Here is an 18631-nt window from a genome sequence, read left to right as displayed (position 1 = left end):
TCGGCATGATTTCGCTGTAAATCATACTGTACCGTGTTAACCTGGGCTTTCTTTGCTCACTATCTACCTACATAGGACGGAGTACTTGGGTCCTACCTAATTATACGGCGACGAGGGTCAAGAAAGAATCAGGATGATTGCGCAATTATAAGAAAAAGTCTCTTCTCGTAACTCGCCTTTTTCTTCTTCTGTCTGTCCTTCTGTCCTTCATATTGCCTCTGGAAAACCCTGGCCGCCTGATGCTACAAATCTATGTATGTAGGGAGACAGAATAAAGATATACTAAACCCTCAGGGCGTGCATAACTGGAGGATAAGCAAAGTAAAGCCAGGAATCATCATCCCAAACATAGACCAAGCCCGTACGGATCCTGGACGCAACACGAACGCCATGCACACACGCACTCTCTGGTAAAATGCTGATCTTTGGCCGGCCCGGTGTCTCCCCCCTTCCATCAAGATCTATCCCAAAAGGCTCACTCAATCCACCACAACAGGCGCGTGTGCCCCTATTTTAGAGTAGCGGGCACACTGGCCTTTGCCTTCTCCAGGACATTCTCCGCGACCGGCATGGCGCGGCTCTTGAGGCCCTCGGCCAACGGTTTCGCATTCTGCCTCAGCTTGGCGGCGGCCTCCTTGAGCTTCCTCTCCCTGAGGACCCGGATGTAGGAGAAGAGTAACAGGAACAACAGCTCGACTCGTTCCTTGGTCATCATGAGAATCCCTTGCACCATGAGACCCTTCATGAGTTGAGGGCCAATGCCCTTGAAAAGAGCGTGTGGGCCTTCATGCTCGATGATATATGCCATCACTTCGGTGAAGGTCTTGAAGGGTTTACCCTCCCGAGCTGGGGGAGGTCGGGATTGTAAGCCGACTTTGGCGACGATTAACGGCTGGGTGCAGATCGTGGCGATTGACTTGGAGATTGCTCCAAGAACTGTCCACGCGCGTCAGTCGAATGTATTCAACAATGATCTTTTCTGACTTACGGAAAGCCTCCCAGGGATGGAGTCGACCCCGACCAGGGAAGATAATGTCCTTCAGACGCTGATAAGCGCCATATGTAATGGCCGGATTGACACAGAGCACGAGAGAGGCCTTGAGACCCCTCCAGAGTCCCGTCCACCCGTCTTCGCTGTGGACGACCTCCTTGCCCGTCTCAAACAGGCCCTTCTTGTGGCCTTTGGGTTGTGTCTGCTGCCGCGTGGTGATGACGGCCACGGGGATTGTGAATATTTGCGCAATGGCCCCTGCGACGGCACCCAGCGACAACTCGGCGGCCGTGCCAGGATGTCCTCCGGGGGCAGTTCGGTATTTTGTGTACAGCGTCCGCACCACCGAGTACCAGTAGAAGTAGGCGAAGTTGGTGGATGCGACACCGATCAGAGCACCATTGATGCCCGAGTATAGGCCGACGATACCCTCATGGTCGACAATCTTCTTGATAGCGTCCCACGTCGAGTCGTAGTGGTGGTGCTCGGCGGTGTGTTGGTGTACATGACCTTTCTTCTTTATCTGCACCTGTAACCTGGTCTTGACACTGCAGCCCCAGTTAGTTAGTAGCGTGTCTTATATCTTCCCGTCTGAAGATTCCATACATATCAAGCGGATAGACCAGCGCATTTGCGAGCACAGCACCGGTTGCACCTGCAACGGCGCTCTCCCATGGCGCCAGCTCCCCGGGTTTCGTCATGGTCTTGTCTGGACTGGCTCTTGGGGGGTGAAAGAAGGAGTTGACGAGAGGACGAAGCCGAGAGGGGTGAGGCGACGGTTACGTGGTGATATAGGCAGTCCGAGGGGAGGAGGAGGAGCTGGGGTTCTTTCGGCTGGTTCAAAACGTCAGAGTTTGGAGGAGCTGCGGGATGATATTATGGCAGAGAAAGAGAGAGAGAAGAATGGTCGCGTAATTATTGGACTAGATCAATCATTCCTCATCTGCCCGAGAGCCATGGGCGATCTCGCATGCCAAAAAACCCCGTGGGACATGGATTGAGTGGGATTTATCACTTGAGTGGCTCGGTCATGGCAGCTTCGATCTCAACCAGCCGAGGTAGTGGCAATTCCGCCAGTCCATCCATCTTCCACTCTCCCTTGGATCCCTTGAATCCCGGCCCGCCTCCGACATTTTCCCATGGCCCGCTGACGTCTGCGAGTGCCTTTATCTCGAGCTAGTTGCCTAGGTTATAATAGGCCATCATGGGTGACAGCCTCTCCAGCCTCGAGGAGCAGGCACGCTCCATCGAGAGGACAATCCCGTCCAAATCCACCGGCAAGGCCGTACTGGCTGCCACCGTCAAGACGGCTGAGCTGTACCTCCAGGCTCTTCGCCTCGCTGACAAACCGTCTGACCGGCAGAGGTTCGACGCCAGGTTCAACGAGCTCCTAGCCCGGGCCGAGCGGCTCAAGGCAGCCCAGGATGAACAACAGCACAGACCGGGCCCGGCGGGAGGGTCAAGAGAGCTGCTCAACCCACCGATCTCGAAACGTGAGCTCACCACGAGAGAGAAAATCATCCTCCTGGAGAGCGGAAAATTGAATGGGTTCAAGTTCAACCCTTGGACAGCTCCACCGTCCGCGGACGAATTTGCACTTCGTGAGGGTGGCCCTCTCTTCACAGACTCGGGTTCCCTGCCGCTGTCTCCGGGCCAGCTGGAATCATTTGATGGTTGGAAACGACCGCAGCAAGCACTTCCATCGGTGCACAGCGAGCCCAATGGTCACAATGGCGCTCACGGGGCCGTCATGTATTTGCCTGAGCCTATGGACCTGGTGCAGGATATGACATCGGACTGCTCGGTGGTTGCAAGCCTCTGTGCTCTGACTTCGAGGGTCGAGCGTGGCTTTCCAAAGGTAGGATGGGGGGCTCTGAGAGACCATCTCGTCACTGACTCCGACGCAGATCCTGCGCACTGTAGTACATCCTTTCGACTACGAGACCGATCGCATGATACTGTCACCTAACGGAAAATATATTCTCAAGTTATATTTCAATGGTTGCTGGAGAAGGGTGGAGATTGACGACTATCTGCCGTCCTCCAAGACCAGCCGAGTCCTGCATGTGATTGACCGCCGACATCCCCGATTGCTATGGCCGGCCCTGGTTGAGAAAGCGTATCTGAAGGTCCGTGGTGGCTACGACTTTCCCGGGAGCAACTCTGGTACGGATCTGGCCGTGCTGACCGGGTGGATTCCCCAACAAATCTTTCTTCACGATGAAGAAGTTGAGCCAGATCACTTGTGGGAAGAGATTATTGCCCAATTTCGAAGAGGAAATGTTCTCGTCACTATTGGAACCGGCAAATTACCCCGTCGTGAGCAGAGGCACCTCGGTCTGGCAGCCGAACACGACTACGCGGTCCTCGACATATCTACTGATGGTCATGCCAAAGAGATGCTGGTCAAAAACCCCTGGGCGGATGGGGATGTGTGGCGGGGGGCAGCTAGACGCCGCCCGAACCGGAACGACGAAGGATCCTCGGTCACGACGCCCGAGAACGACGAGATGATGCCAGGCACATTTTGGGTGGACTTCAACAGCGTCTTTCAATACTTTGAGAATATGTATCTCAACTGGAACCCTGGTCTGTTTTCGCACCGGGAAGACCTCCACTTCTCATGGGACCAGGCCAATGCCACTTCAAGTGCCAACTTGATTGTCGACAATCCCCAGTTCTCAGTGGCAGCTTCCGACACGGGTGAAGTGTGGCTGCTACTACAGCGACATTTCCGCACCGGGGACTACACACAGGAGACAACAAAAGAAAATGGATATATCGCCCTCTACTTATATGCCCGTGACGGCAACAGGGTCATCTCGAGTGAAGGTGCAAAGATACGAGGGCCATTTGTGGACTCTCCCAACACCCTGTTGAGGTTCCAAGCTACGGCGCGATCGTCCTACACTGCAGTTTTGATATCACAAGATCTACCTCGGGGGAAAATGAACTTTACAATTTCGGCTTTGTCCAAAGCTCCGGTCGCACTATCAGAAGCACGGCTGCCATATCCCCAGAAGGCCAGCCTCAGCTCCGCCTGGACTAGGTCGAACGCTGGAGGAAACTCGGACTCAGCAAATTACTTGTCCAATCCCCAGTTCCGAATGTCCCTGTCGTCTGCGCAGAGGATTGCACTAGTTCTGAGACTGGTCGAATCGGGCAAGCCTGCCACTGCAGCAGATCCCGACATCAATGTCAAAATCTTGGTCCTATTCAGCAACGGGTCAAGGATTACCCGACTGCGCCCACGGGATGTCTTCGCCCATTCGGGAGACTATCGACGAGGGAGTGCTGTTGTCGAAACCCAGCTAGAACCCGGCAACTATACAGTCATCTGCTCTACATTCGACCAAGGCGAGTGCTCAGATTTCTGCCTCGACCTGTACTCCTCTGCCGGTGGGACAACTTTGAATCAGCTGCCAGCGGAAGGGGCGGGCAGATTGAGCATCAAAAGTACCCCAGCCGTGTTTCCGGGTGGCACAAATCGCCTCCTCGCGCCTCTTGCGATCTCGAGGCTGTCTCGAATCTCATTCGTCGCGCGATACGAAACCGTTACCACTGCGCAAGCGAATTCCTCCCTCTTCAAGATGACCCTTGAGCGAGGTCAAGGGCCATACAAGCAGATTCTCGCCACCAGCCAGATGGACCACGAAGAGTTTAGCAGTGTCTCGTCGGGTCTCCGGATTGTTGACATAGACCTGCAGCCCTCGCTGAGCGCGCCTGGCACCAGTGGTCTGTGGCTGGTTCTGGAGCGGTTGGCGCAGGGTAGCCCGGGCAGTGGGGGGGCCGGGATCGAGGGGCAGAACGATGAGATTTTACAAGTAGAGATGTTCACAGACGAGAGAGTCGAGTTGGGCGCTTGGGGCTTGGGGGACGGTTAATCTGGGGGTGGGTGCACACCATCCATGAAAGGACCGGCATTTTGTCAATGGGTGATGGGTGATGGGAAAGATTTGGAAAGGGGCATTCATTGGTATGATATACCCAGGCTGCTAGTGTCACAGGGAGGATGGCCATCTGTTCTTTACAATCTCCAAAACATCCTCCTCCTCCTCCTCTCTGCAAATCGAGAGTTATTGTACAAGAAAGAAAAGAAGTAATTCCCATTGATCACGGTCGCCCTGGAAGAAGACCCCTGGGGATAGCCAGCCTTCTTTCCGGCAGCCACGTACAATTCAACTAACTCTCCTTCCTTCCTTCCTATCTCCCCTCCTAAGTGGCCTGCTTCATGATCAGACTCTTCAAGCCGGGCACAAGGCCCGATTCCACGACATTCATGCCCAGGCCCCTGGCACGGGCGAGCACGCTGCTCACGATACCGCCCGAACCACCACTTCCACTGCCCATCTGATACGTCCAGTGCAGGGCGTCGACGCCGCCGGCCATGACGAGCCCGCGGCCGAATCGCGCGGCGTTGTAGCGCTCCAAGGCGAAGCCGTCGCCGATGTCCATGCCGTGGCGCACGGCGTAGGCCACCGTGTCGGCCAGGCACGCGGCGTCCGCGAGGCCCAGGTTCAGGCCCTGGCCGGCCAGCGGGTGGATGGTGTGGGCGGCGTCGCCGACCAGCGCGACCCGCGGGCCGGTCAGGGACGTGGCGTGGCGCAGGCGCAGCGGGAACGAGGCGAGCGTATTCTCCTGCACGGACGTGACGAGAGGGACCGGGCGCGAGATGCTCGGGGCGGGCGTGTGTTGGAGGCGCCACTGGAGTTCGTCCTCGTGTTGTTGTCCCTCCGGATCCGACGAGGTGCCGGCAGGGAGCGTGAACATGTACTGGATGTCAGTCTGCGACAGGCGCAGGGCGGCGTTGATCATGGCCCGTTGCGCGGCGGGCGGTAGAGACTTCAGGTAGGCGGCGTTCGCGGGCGTGGTGGACCACACGAGCGAGGCGTGGTTGTTCGGGAGGGGCAGCACGGCGACGGGCCCGCCCAGGTCGGGCAGGAAACGTTGGTACGCTGTGGCGCGGTTGGCCTGGGGCTCCGCCGAGAAGAGGTCGAAGTCGAAATCCTCAGCTGCACTGGCGCTGATGTCGGTGTCGGCGGGTTGCACGGTGAGCGTGGCCACCACGCCGTGCCGGTGGTAGTCCCACCCGTGCGACGATATGCCGGCGAAGGTGCGCACGGGCGAGTTGAAGCCGTCGGCGCCCACGAGCAGGCGGGCTGCGATGGTGGACGGACGTGATGGTGACGATGACGGGGCCTGAGGGGCCGGTTTTGATTCAAGCCGCAACACCGGCCAGGTGGACAGGTTGAGGCCGTTGGGGTCGTCGTCGCCGTTCGTAATGGACGCGACGCTGGTGCTGGAGAACAGGGACGCTTCGGCCCCGAGCTGGGCGATGCGTTCCAGGAGGGCTCGCGTCAGATTGGCGTTCTCGGTCATGGTGGCCACGGTCCGCGGCGGCGCGTTATATTTGCTGGTCTCGGCCGTCCAGTCGAACTGGATGGAGGCGTCGTTGGAGGCGTCCCAGACCTGCATCTCGTCGTAGGCCTGCACGCGGGACTGGTCGACGTGGTCCCACGCGCCCGCCTCCTTCTCGAGGAACGACATCGACGAGGGGGTCAAGCTGCTGGCGCGGTTCGAGTACCGGTCTTCCGACGAGCTCCATTGGCGCAGCTTGGACAGGTCTTGGGTCTCGATCAGTGCCGTTTTCAGATGGGATGTGATGGGCGATGACTCTGGAGAAAAAGAAAAAGCCCGGTTAGCTTAGCTGTCCAACCCATTTCTTCCTGTTGCTGTTCGTGACAGACAGACAGCGAGGTAGGAGGAAGGGAACAACGGACTCAACGCTGCGAGGAGGGCGAGGCCAGCTGGTCCGCCGCCGACGGTCACGATATCGAAGACCTCAGGAGTTGATGACGATGCTGCTGATGCTGAGAATGCATTGGTGGATACGAGTCGTCGCCGTCGGGCTGAGCTGCTCAGGGTTTTCCGGCATTGCACGCAGATGAAGCGGGTGTCGGCCACGGGCAATTTCGCCGGCATCTTGCTGAGCGCCAGGACTGTAACGTCTGGAGCCGATTAGAACCAATAAAGGAGCTCGTTCTATCACAAAAGTCGATGGAATGAATAGTTAAATAATTGGTGTCGATGAAGAAGTGAGAAACGACGGTTGAGGTTGGGGAAGTGAGATTTGGACCAATCACGATCGATGTGAAGCGGATGACCACAGCCGGCACCAATTCACAAGTATACAACTAGTTATATACAATATACATCGGGGTTTTATTACAAGACTCTGCACTGCTCGTCCTGGTATCCAGTTGCCTCAATTCCGATTGCTCCTGCAGGTACAATCATAGGCTGCTTTGCGGGTGCCCTCTGTTTCATCACCGGTGGGTAAATCCAAGAGGGCCCTGGGCATAGCGGCCATTCACGTAGTACAAACAGACATCCGAGTCCCCCACGCCCTCCAATCTATCGTACACATGCTCAACTTCGCCAAAAAGTACCATGTGGTCTCCAATCTCCACTGCCTTGTCCGGCAGGTGCCGGCACCGTATCTGGAACTTGGGGAAATACTGGATGATCGGGGGTGAATTGGGCCGCAATGCCGGCGCTGCATCCGACCGCCACCGCGCAAACGAAGCCAGACTTCCATCTTTTCGGTGAAAAGGTGAAAACGCGTTGCCGCGCGCAAATTTCTCCGCGATTTTCTGTCCCATGTGGTCGCAGAGGAACAGGTGAACGTTGAAAAGGCCCGACGCCCTGATGGCCTCGTATGTCGAAGAGAGCTGCTTGATGTTGAAAGAAACAATTGGTGTGGGATCTAGTGTCACAGTGTTGAATGAAGATACCGTCGCACCCCGCCACGCGGAAGGATCGCCGTTCGCATTGACGGATGTGTCGGTCGAGGTGATGACGGCGACAGGATGGGGCACATGGCGCATCAAACCTTTGACTCTCTCTCGAAGAGGCATTGACCACCTCATTTGCGACTGGGCATTAGGGCCTCTCTCGCTGCTCGTCGTGTTCTCGGAGGCGAGTCGTCGAGAACGGGAGGAATCACTCGACAGTGCCGGATCTGCCCCAGCACCGGCTTCTTTGGTCTGGGAATCTTGCGCCGTCGTCTTTGAGCTGTATCGTCTCGCAATTGCGCGAGCATTTGCCGTCTTTGCGTGGGCTGGTGTCGGGAGACATGCTCCCTGCAAGTTTCGGCGTCGACGGAGGCCAAGATTTTTATGCAGCAAAGAAAAGTCGCGGCTCGAACCGCGACAAAGTCGCTGAAGCTCAGTTGCTTGACAGGGTCAATTGGAGTAAAGATAACGACGTCGCCATTGTGATCTTACGGTGTAAAGTCTCGTTTTTCGACAGCAGTGGATGGACAGAGGTCAACCTGGGGAGATGACCCCGGACGCGTAGAGAGCTCATATCAAGGACTGGAGAGGCGCCGGCTGCCGATGCATCGCCATTAGATTAAAGGCCCCATGACCTGCGTATCTGGCGACTGAAGGTCAGAGTCCCAACGCGGATAATACATTAGGATACAGACATTTTCAAACTTGCATATGCCAGTCGAAGCTCGAATCGATCCGAAACGATAGTCTTGGCGAATTTGCCGTGTTTGTGTATCAACCACCTCCTTTATCAGCCTCAACGTCTCCATCGATCTGTTTCTGTGCCTCCAAGAGCATTGCAGTCGCTAGTCTAATGAAGTACTTGATGAACTCCCAGTTTCCGGCGCGTCTGATGGAGATATCGCCGAGTAGAAGACGTCCTTGGCAGGTTTATCGAATACCAGGCCAATCCACATCAACGAGTCCATCATCTCCTGAAAACTGGTCCATGAATCAACTCCACATCGTTCAATGGTCGACTTCAACCAAGGCTTCAGCCAAGTACCACCAGCCTCATCGACCACTGCAACGCCGCCGACGATAAGCAGCCAAAGCAACAGTGGCGGCCATTGCTCTTCTAGCATGTCGAGTGCGAAAAGGCATTCTTGGTAGGCAGAGGACAAGGATGTCCTTCGTACCCTGAAGTCGGGTAGTTGCAGACAGACCTGTGACGAGAATGCTAGTAGTCCGAGCCGGATGGCTGCATCCAGAGTACCAGTGGCAAAGCTCATATGAAGAAGACGATACATGACTGAAGCAGTGGACTCGAGCAGAAATTCTTCGGGGAGTTTGCGTTTCGTCCTGGCGGCGCGGTTGAGCTGCAGGCAAAGTCCCTTCAGAGCTCTCCAGACAGCAGCCAGATCGTCGTTGATGGCGCTGAGGAATTGCTCCGAGTAAGAGAAGCAAGTCCTCATATCGGTTGCCTTAGGAATGGGTGCGGACATCTGGGCTGGGAACGGTCTAAAGGGCTCACCAGACGGCCTGGTCGAAAAGAAAGTAGGCCTAGAATCCGTCTCGATCGCTAGCCCTATATCACATCTACGCAAACAGTTCGGCATTAGGGTAGCATTGCCACGGCGTCGAAAGGGCTTCCATACCTGAAAATTTCCATCGCAAGTCTTGTCTTGGGAATGATGGTGATAATTCCTCCTCTGCAATTGATAATCTCGCGAAGGCCTTCCATGTGATTCTTCGCCATGTCATAGTCGCCAATCATGCGAGCGTAAAGTGCAAGAGCAATGACCACCATCATCGTGGGATTGGCGATTTTCAGTTCCTCGTCTGTCGAGTCCAGACGCTCGCGGAGAAGCTGAAGCGCCTTGGGGAAATGTGGTGACATGGTTTGGAGGGCATTTTGATCTCCACGGCCTCGCATTAATTCGACGTATGCATGGGTTCCCAGCGCAGTAGCGTGCAGGAAGGCAGCATCAGATGCCATAGGGCCAACGAGGACCCTCTCTTTGTTGTTGAAAGCAATGCATTGCTCCAATGGCACCGTCGCTTGTCGTGCGAGAGAAGAATCTGGATTTCCCCGTCATGCAGTAAGCACCCAAACTTCAGAGCATTGATCCCTATGCGCAAGATGCACCTACAGGTCAAGATATCCGCGATTGCAGCCGGCTCTATTTCGGCTGCGAGCTGGGTAAATGACCACTCTGACCCGACTTTTTTCGGAATTATCGAGGACGAGGGCGCTGTCGTTACTTGGCCACGCTCAGAGGGGTCCCAAACTTCAGCGTCCCAGGGCAGGGGAGTTTGGGGCCCATCTGTGGGCCTGGCCCGGCGAGATTTGCCCAGATTTTTCCCTCGCATTACATGGCTCCTTATGAGTTTGCGTGTTTGGGGATCATCTTTCTTCGACACGCCGGCCGTGATAATGAATGTCAAGCCGGCTGTGCAAGGGGGAAGTCAGAATTAGGCCCAGAGGGTCTCAAATGAAATGGACAGTCTTGTCGGTCGCACCGGAGACTTACCCGGCGAGTCTCGCTGTGGCATATTGGAAGTATTCGCAGGAACCATGCAGGTACGTATGATGTCGAGTTCAGCGAAATTGTGATGTGATCAGATCAAGTGTGCCTCGCAAGATGCAAGTCGGGGGGGTGACTGTTTTCCCAAAGTGACGACGTATTGCTTTCTCTTTCTGGTCTAGGAATTGGAAATGGTGGCGAGGACAAATCCCGTCGATGTCGAGCATGCGCCTGGACTGTGCGTCTTGAGTCGGGGCTGTGTGGTGGGTTGGAGTTTGTTTCCAGGCGGAGAACCTCATGCATAGATCATTTGCTACTTCAGGTATAGCTTCGTTCATCTAAACCGCTTTGGGAACTGGGTGGCATAACTATTAAATTACCGAGCCTCGCCATCGCATCAATCCCCTTGTGTAGCCATAGCAGTATCCGTCTCGATGGGATCGACCTTGTCTTAGTCCACCGTCAAGTGACATCTTTCTTTGTTTCATCGTCCGGAATGTTGTCAACTCGGCGCCGAGGTCATCATCGCGTAAGGGGAAGATCGTGTAGATATATATTTCTATATAACTGAAGTCTCACAGTCCCTCTCTTACGACCCAAGTTTTGCAATCTCATTCTCATTGGCTCACTCCATCTGACGTAGAATCCGTTCATCATGCCCTCCTCCAGAGACTTGCCACCTATAACCACCCCGTTCTTCCCAAGGCTTTTCATCAGGAACCAGTTCCGTTCCAAACCCCAGTACCCACCAGAGGGAACCGACCTCTCCGGAAAAGTAGTCATTATTACAGGAGGCAATGCAGGCAAGACTTTCTTCTACTTGGATCCTATCCTATCTCCAGGGCACACCATGACCGTGGTCACGCTGAGCTAGTGTTAATGCTTGCTAACAAATATATCCAGGCTTGGGTTTGGAGAGCGCCCGTCAACTCCTCTCCTTCAACCTCTCACGTCTGATCCTGGCCGTCCGTTCTCCAGAGAGAGGGGCGGAAGCAGCTAAGAATCTCCATGCCTCATATCCTCGGGCGACCATTGATGTTTGGAAACTGGACATGGCCTCTTATGAATCCATTCAAGCGTTTGTCCAACGCGCTGAGTCCGATCTGTCACGTCTCGATATCGTCATTCTCAATGCTGGCAGGTGGACTTACAACTTCACTACCGTGCCTAGCACTGGCCATGAGGAGATCTTTCAAATCAACTACCTCTCGACGGTGCTCCTTGCTATGCTGATGCTTCCTGTCTTGAAGAGCAAGGCCCCAGAAAGAACACCTGGCCGCCTGACGATCGTCAATGCAGCGCTCTCTCTCACTGCGAAATTTCCCAACAGAGACAAGACCCCGCTGCTCCCGTCGTTCGATGATCCCAAGGCTTTCAACATTAGCGAAACGTATAATACATCCAAGGTGTTGGCGCACATGTTCCTCTGGAAACTTGTGGACTATGTGTCGGCCGACGACGTCGTTGTGAACCTCGTGGATCCTGGCTTTGTCAAGGGCACGAAGCTCGCACGAGATGCACCGGGGCTGTTGGTGGCCTTTCAGAACATATTTGCCGCACTCACCGCCAGAAGTACCCGAGATGGCGCTTCGACGTACCTCGATGCCTGTCTGCTCAAAGGAAAGGAGTCCCATGGATGCTTCACAATGGGCTGGCAAATCAAACCGTGAGCTTCCTTCCCCTGCCGGTCCCGATCTCGCTGTTTTTCGTATTCCTTCTTTGCTGACGTGAGGGAAATTGAGGTTTGCGACCATGCTATACACCCCCGAAGGAAAAGCTGTCACCGAGAAGCTGTGGCGCGAAACAATAGAAGAATTAAGCTTCGCCAACGTGCAGTCCGTGTTGGAGTCGATGAAGAGACATTGATTCTCACCGCATTCGCATACAGAATTCCTCGCCTGTCGCGATGACGAGGACCAGGGCGTTAGGGGGGTGGAGGCACCTTCAGGCGCGACAGGCTTTCCCTTCTCCCAATTTCAGTTCATGTGCCCTTCTCTTGTACCTAATTTAATGCACGTAGCCTGATATCTCAGCCGCGGGTAGAGCATTGTCTCCTACAGGTTGGCATCGACAGTGGTTGTGGCGAAATATATCCCATTGGCGACGCATGGAGAACACCGAGATACTCGGCTAAGCCTCACTAGCCCAAGGAGGCCAACACGAGCTTACTGCTGATGGCGATCCGTATACCAACTGTCATTTCTTTCCCATTTGACTCTCATCAAAGGCACAACATCGGTCTTGTTGAACTTATTTTGTGATTGTGCATGGCTTTGCCGGGTCCATTGACTCATATCACCCACGCCCAACGCGTTTGAACCTTTGCGACAGAGCGATTGGGAAAATCCTGAAGGAGAAGCCCGTCCACAAAATCAACACTCGACAGCCCACAGGATAATCACCATGCAGGACATCGAAGAGGCCAGCGTCACGTTCCGCAAATCCAACATGACGGTCAAGTGGCTGGCAAAAGATCGTTTGTCACTGCTGCAACTAGCAGAAAAGTCTGGGCTGAGTCCTGACTATGGCTGTCGATCTGGTGCGTGTGGAACGTGTGAAGTCAAGCTCTTGAAGGGAGAAATCGACGGGGTCTTAGAGGGAGATGACGGTGTTCTCATTTGCAGCTCTGTCCCAGCAAGCATTGAAGTCGAGCTCGAACTGTGAGGCGGAACCTTCGCTGTGGCAAATTGCTTCAGGCTTGATGAGGACCTCAGAGGGGACGGAAACGCAGACCATGGGCTGGCATTCAGCGAAAGGGCTTCTGGTCCATGCAAAGCTAGAGGTAGAAGTTGTGCCGTGGGACTCATGGCTGGCACGAGGCCTCAGTGAATGGACCTGTGATCGTTGTGGGAATTTGAGCGACGAGAAGGCAGACGACATTGGAACTGAGTGTCCAAGGAAAGCAGTATCACTATCACTGCAATGGAATGCTCCAGAGCCTCAGTGCTGCGTGGTCGATAAGTGAAACAACAATTGTGGAAGACGTCTACCTCGGAACAGACTGCGCCCTCAATGTGGGAGAGTCTCAACCTCCTGTTTCTTTCATCTGAAAATCTCACCAGTTGCTTCCGTACGACCCAAATTGCAGAAGGACCACGAGCCCTTCTTTCCCACCCCTTCACCTTCAGACTTTCCTCTTTGGCACCGGCGTCACCCTCCTCCTCGGTGCCTGCTCACTGGAAGCTGCCGCAACCTCTGACCACTGCTCGGGTCCAAACAAACAGTCCTTGGACACTTTCTCAACTCTACGCCTTTCTCTTTTCGAGGATTTGGCGACGCCGACACTTCGTTCTCATTGTTGTATCCGCATGTGTATCTACTTAATCGACGATGCCGTTTCCCAGCTTGCGACGGCGCACGGTCAATGAAACGGTTCAGCAGCCAGAGGAACACAAGACTCCTTCGCCATCACCAAGAGGTCGCTCAGCAACCGTCCCTAGCCTGACTCCACGCAAGAGCTTAACATCTCTCATCGGCTCCGTCAGAAAGAGAGGTAATCCGAGGTAAGTCTGGACTCTAAGAGATAAATCGGCCGCTGACAGTGGCTGCAGCCTCTCGTCAACCAAACCTCAGCATCATGTCCTCGGACAAGAACTGTACTCCGACTACGATGCCTCGAATCCCGATCACGACCCTTTTAGTGCTGACCAACGCTCTTCTGTTGCGGACAAATCCAAGCGGTACTATCGGACACCAAGCCCCCATCCTCTGAAGATGTCAGCCGCCTCCTCTCTCTCCCGATTGTCGAAGTTGAGCCGCGGCACTCCCAGTAGCAAGTGTTCAGGCTCCTCTCCAGCTGGATCACCTCCAAAGACCTTCCTGGAAACGCTGGCTGACGCTATTCGAGCTCCGACTTCATTGTTTTACAAGGAGAATAAGACCAGCTCACAGGGTGAGGACGGCAAAATATCCCCAGGGAAGAGTGTCAGTCCGAAGAAGTCGGTCAGATTCAAGCCTGGGAAATCAATCATCGAGGATGAACCCCGATCTTCGCCCATCGACATCCCGAGAGCGACACCGTCCCTGCCTCCCGTTCAGCTAGCGAGCACACCTCTCATGCAATTCTTTGGGAATGATCACCCACATCTGATCCCGACCGCCAGGCCTCCTCAGCCGCGAGTACTGAACTCTACTATCAATTTCCGCCAGGCGATGGCTGAAGCTCAGACGTCCATCACCGAGGACGAGCTGCAGGAAGTCGCATCTGTTAGCACCCCTCTGTCAGAACTTCCGTTGCCTTTACGGGGAGCGACTGCCGCCGTGGAGAAACCTTTTAGAGATCCAAATGATGAGCGCGACCTGGAAATTAGGCGGACTATGCTCCAAGAGTACGATAACCAGTTGACGATCAAAGGAACAGAAGCTTGTGGATCCGCGGACATTGTCATTGACAGAGACTTCGCCGCTAACGATCAGAAAGTGCAGAATTTGCCTCAAGGCAATTCCACGAGAGCCCCAGTGGCAGCCTCTCGCTTGAGTTTAGTGTCGAAAGCAGCCAAACAGGATGAGGGTTCGAACGAGCCAAAGCTCTCCTGCGAGATCAGTCCGTTTGAATTGTTCACCGAGGCCGCAAACACGCTCAAAGCCGATGGGCCAGCTGCTGCCCGAGACGATACAGACTCGGATTACTCCGATGGACAATCAGTTGCTGTGGCGGTTTCATCCCTGAGCACAGGTGAAGATGAGGAGAGGTGGAACGAAGGCCCAACTCACGAAGATATTCGTCTCCGGTTTAAGCATCCGGAACGCTATAGATCCCTTAATTCTCGTGATGCGGACAAAGCTTCAGACTCGAAGGCGAATTTACAAGAAAACACCCGTGCAGGAGCAGCCATTACTCCGTTGCCAGATTCTGCTGCAGAATGGAGTCCGATTCAGCAGCTTTCACCGCCTAGAACTGCTGGTGAGGTAAGCCCAGAGTCACGGAAGAGAAAGAAATATCAGCGTTCGACCTCCGATGAAGTGAGTGAGAATCAGTGCTCTAGCCTCGACAGTACGCTGATCTATTTTAGGACCCATACCTGTATATGCCCGAGGCCTTTCTTAACAACCCACCCTGGGTCGCTGAGCTCGCCCTTCGGGGGGATAGACCGTACCCAAACAACCAATCGAGACAGCCTTCCCCTCTCTTCCCTGGCCCTCGGATGGGAAGATACGAGAGGATAACGTCGGTGGCGGCAACTATGACGGAGAGCGAACCAGATGGCGGGGCTTTCTTGTATCCTGAGGATGCTGAGGTTAGATTTCATTCACCGCAGTAGCCAAGCAATTGCTAACAATGCATAGATCGAGAGGGAAGGGTATACTGAAAACTGGGGCAGCTTCAAGGTCGAACCATGTCCCTGGCCACCGCTCCCTGGCGCACCGAGAACACCGTCTCCAGCATCCGTTCCGTTGCCTTTGTCCACACGCCCCTCGGCCAGAACCTCTTACGAACTGCATACAGATGAGTACGGGTCCTGTCCCTTTGGAGACGACCGAGAGCCATCTAGCTTTGGTGATGGATATGCCGGACAATGTGGGGTGGCCAACACCACTGGGGCTGATGAGCATAGCCTGAATCGGAACAACTGTGCCGGCCTTGGAAGGACTTCACAACCAATTGGTCGTGATACAGAGGAAGATAAGCTAGCAAGAGCTGCTGAGGTCTTGAAAAGATTCGTCCCTCGCAAAGCCAGTGGTCCGAGCACCACGCATAATCCGACCACGGAGCTGGAACCCAAATCTGCACGTGAACATACTACCAAATCCCTTCGATTGAAGCGTCTACCAGGTCGAAGTTCGGACACGGAAATGGAGAGCCTGAACCAATGCATGTTGAGTCGAAGGAGATCGACTACAGTCGAAAGCAAATGGTCTGCAGGAAGCGAAATGTCCCAGGACAGTGGTTCAGGACAAACCCACAAGACAGCGACGTCCACAGACCTCTCTGAAACGCTGGAGGAGGACGAACGTCTGTGCAAGGGCATTGTTTGATGGGGAGGAGGGACATTAAGCCGAGTGCTCAGCTGCGCGAAACTACAGCTATCTGCTAGGGGAAGCATGTCTTATTGGCACAGACCTTCGTTTTGGAACCAAGTGGCCATAGTTGCGCCAAACCCGGCAGTACATTGCATCAGGATAGCATGATATGTGAATAGAGAGCTCTCCTCTTGAAGATTAGGGGACGGTATGGTTGAGGATGTATCCCCTATCATGGTGGGCCTTACTCACTGACGCCCATCTTGTTGGCCGCGTCTCTGGCAGCTGCGTGCTTCTTCACATTGCCTTCCATGCCGTAGCGGATGGCTTCGGTGGTGCCAGGGATAATCATCTCGAACGTCTCGCGGACGACGGCATAGTCATAATAGCCACACCTCGCAATGGGTTGTGTCTTGGCCACATCGATCTTCCCGTCCTCGGTCAAGACCCGGTCGTCGATGTGAATGCCCACGACCTTCCCGATGACCACGTCGACGGTGCCCATGGGCGGATTCCCGGGCAAGCGCAGCGTCGAGTGGTACTCGCACTCGAACCTGACGGGGGAGGCCTGGACCATGGGCACGGGGGTGGCGAGGCGGGTGGACCACTCCTTGGCCAGGCCGGCGCGCTCGAACTCGTCGACGCCGTAGGGGACCTGCTCGGCGGTGACGTTGACGGCCTCGCGCAGGTCCCAGGTGGCCAGCTGCCAGCAGAAGACGCCGGTGGCCTCGGCGTTGCGCACCGTGTCCTTTTGCGCGGCGTCCGGCGTCTGGTTCGCCGAGAACATGACGAACGGCGGGTCGAACGTCAGGTTGTTGAACTGGCTGAAGGGCGCGAGGTTGGCTGTTCGCGACGAGGATGAGGATGAGGTTGACTCGGGCGACACGGTGCTGATCCAGCCGATCGGGCGCGGGATGACGCAGGCCTGTGCGATGAGAGTGAGCAGTAGAGGAGAGGAGAGGGGGAAGAAGACTGACCTTGAACGGATCGTATGGCAGGTTGTGCTCGGTCTTGCCTGGTTCGTAGAACATGATTAGAAGTTCACCAATTGAATCGATCAATCAATCAAATCCTCCTTTTTGGGGGGTAAGTCGTGTCGAGTCGAGACACAGGAGATCCAATTCCTCGAGGGGAGATATATCTCTGTGTGAAGCAAGAACACACACACAGGTCTTCTTGGTCAAAAGCAAGTAAAACAACCCCAGGCAGAGACAGATGACTGTATTTTTATATCTGGCACTGCTGCTGGTGATATATGATGCCGGGAATGACTCTGGGCGGCGTTTTTAGCAGCGCGTTCGTACAATCTCGTTTTTGCTTGATCCTCGGCAGAATCCAACCACATCAAATTCATATCGGGGTTTTTACTAGCTATATAAACAGCCGGACGGAACAATTATTAAACACTATTGATACGTGAAATGCCAGGGTAGGTAACGAACGAAGCGAAGGTTGCTAGACTAAGCTTTGAGGATCTGCTGCGCATGCCGTGACTGTTTAGTCCTGCATCTCTTTTTGACCTTTTCGAGCGAGATCATTTGACCCCCCCGCAAAAACAAATCAGTGAAAGCACCAAATACCAAGATACTCAGCGTCGAATCTCGCCCTTTCCAAGATCCATTCCCGCTTCCAGACCTGAGCATCTTGCTACTGTTTCACCTGATGAATGACTAAGCCATTCTGTGCTGTGGCTGTATAATCCTGAGTTCGGCCTGGTGAGCCCGAAGCGCGTCTTGGGTAGCGTGAGTAGAGCCCTAAGGCTTGAAGGTTCTCTGGAGGGGCGACCTGCCTGGATGATCCTGCCGAACTAACAGCCTCATTGGGAAAGGTAACATCAGGCAGGGGGCTCATGGGCTCGTGGGCTCGTGGGCTCGTGGGCTCGTAGGCTAAGAGGTGCGAGATGGTGTGGATAGCTTCAGGCCAGATGCTTGAGGAGGGAGGGCGGGTGTTTGTGGGATGTTGAGTATTTTGCTTGTGTGGGCTCCCGGAAAGTTTGGTATGAGATCTGTTTCTTCCTGGGGTTGAGTTCCAGGGATCCGGGTAAGTCAACTACCCTTTCACCAGATCGATTCTAGGCCCCAAGTCATCCCATTCGTATCTACCCCAGACACCACGCAGTCGGCCTTCGGTAGTGGTTGATCACGTTACTCAACACTAAACCTCGAGAGGGCACAGGGAGACGGAGAGACACGTGAGAGTTGGGAGTCGATGGGAAATGCGCAACCGTCTCATTCAAACCTGAAGGTATATCGTCCAGCTCAACACCCTCACAACCGAAGGTTCTCTTGACAATGATGCCGTCATCCCCCTGGAGGAGTTGGTCGCCTGTGCACTCCTGGCTGTCTGCACTTCCTGCAGACCAAACATTTCCACGCAAG

General features: G+C 54.7%; 8 protein-coding genes across 8 annotated transcripts; 3 read left to right on the top strand and 5 right to left on the bottom strand.

Annotated features, from left to right (window-relative positions):
* Positions 1 to 508: 508 nt before the first annotated feature.
* AYL99_03139 (hypothetical protein) lies at positions 509 to 1692 on the bottom strand (the record flags this gene model as incomplete). Its single annotated transcript, XM_018834655.1, has 3 exons — positions 509 to 936; positions 989 to 1539; positions 1598 to 1692. 3 exons carry the CDS (start codon positions 1690 to 1692, stop codon positions 509 to 511), a joined length of 1074 nt encoding a protein of 357 aa, XP_018697279.1.
* Positions 1693 to 2195: 503 nt separating this feature from the next.
* Positions 2196 to 4875, top strand: AYL99_03138 (hypothetical protein; the record flags this gene model as incomplete). Its single annotated transcript, XM_018834654.1, has 2 exons — positions 2196 to 2849; positions 2899 to 4875. 2 exons carry the CDS (start codon positions 2196 to 2198, stop codon positions 4873 to 4875), a joined length of 2631 nt encoding a protein of 876 aa, XP_018697278.1.
* A 331-nt stretch (positions 4876 to 5206) lies between these two features.
* On the bottom strand, positions 5207 to 6973 carry AYL99_03137 (ubiquinone biosynthesis monooxygenase COQ6; the record flags this gene model as incomplete). Its single annotated transcript, XM_018834653.1, has 2 exons — positions 5207 to 6666; positions 6772 to 6973. The coding sequence occupies 2 exons, from the start codon at positions 6971 to 6973 to the stop codon at positions 5207 to 5209; spliced, it is 1662 nt and encodes a 553-aa protein (XP_018697277.1).
* Positions 6974 to 7317: 344 nt separating this feature from the next.
* Positions 7318 to 7908, bottom strand: AYL99_03136 (hypothetical protein; the record flags this gene model as incomplete). The annotated part of the gene is made up of 1 exon (XM_018834652.1): positions 7318 to 7908. One exon carries the CDS (start codon positions 7906 to 7908, stop codon positions 7318 to 7320), a length of 591 nt encoding a protein of 196 aa, XP_018697276.1.
* Positions 7909 to 8630: 722 nt separating this feature from the next.
* Positions 8631 to 10320, bottom strand: AYL99_03135 (hypothetical protein; the record flags this gene model as incomplete). Its single annotated transcript, XM_018834651.1, has 4 exons — positions 8631 to 9363; positions 9423 to 9846; positions 9918 to 10217; positions 10299 to 10320. 4 exons carry the CDS (start codon positions 10318 to 10320, stop codon positions 8631 to 8633), a joined length of 1479 nt encoding a protein of 492 aa, XP_018697275.1.
* Positions 10321 to 11344: 1024 nt separating this feature from the next.
* Positions 11345 to 11962, top strand: AYL99_03134 (hypothetical protein; the record flags this gene model as incomplete). Its single annotated transcript, XM_018834650.1, has 1 exon — positions 11345 to 11962. One exon carries the CDS (start codon positions 11345 to 11347, stop codon positions 11960 to 11962), a length of 618 nt encoding a protein of 205 aa, XP_018697274.1.
* Positions 11963 to 13622: 1660 nt separating this feature from the next.
* AYL99_03133 (hypothetical protein) lies at positions 13623 to 16268 on the top strand (the record flags this gene model as incomplete). The annotated part of the gene is made up of 4 exons (XM_018834649.1): positions 13623 to 13795; positions 13844 to 15254; positions 15305 to 15529; positions 15579 to 16268. The coding sequence occupies 4 exons, from the start codon at positions 13623 to 13625 to the stop codon at positions 16266 to 16268; spliced, it is 2499 nt and encodes an 832-aa protein (XP_018697273.1).
* Positions 16269 to 16497: 229 nt separating this feature from the next.
* Positions 16498 to 17284, bottom strand: AYL99_03132 (hypothetical protein; the record flags this gene model as incomplete). The annotated part of the gene is made up of 2 exons (XM_018834648.1): positions 16498 to 17178; positions 17231 to 17284. 2 exons carry the CDS (start codon positions 17282 to 17284, stop codon positions 16498 to 16500), a joined length of 735 nt encoding a protein of 244 aa, XP_018697272.1.
* Positions 17285 to 18631: the final 1347 nt, after the last annotated feature.

This window comes from Fonsecaea erecta (assembly GCF_001651985.1).
Source record: "Fonsecaea erecta strain CBS 125763 chromosome Unknown Scaff2, whole genome shotgun sequence".
Taxonomy (NCBI): Eukaryota; Fungi; Ascomycota; class Eurotiomycetes; order Chaetothyriales; family Herpotrichiellaceae; genus Fonsecaea; species Fonsecaea erecta.
This window is presented reverse-complemented; position numbering and strand designations above follow the sequence as displayed.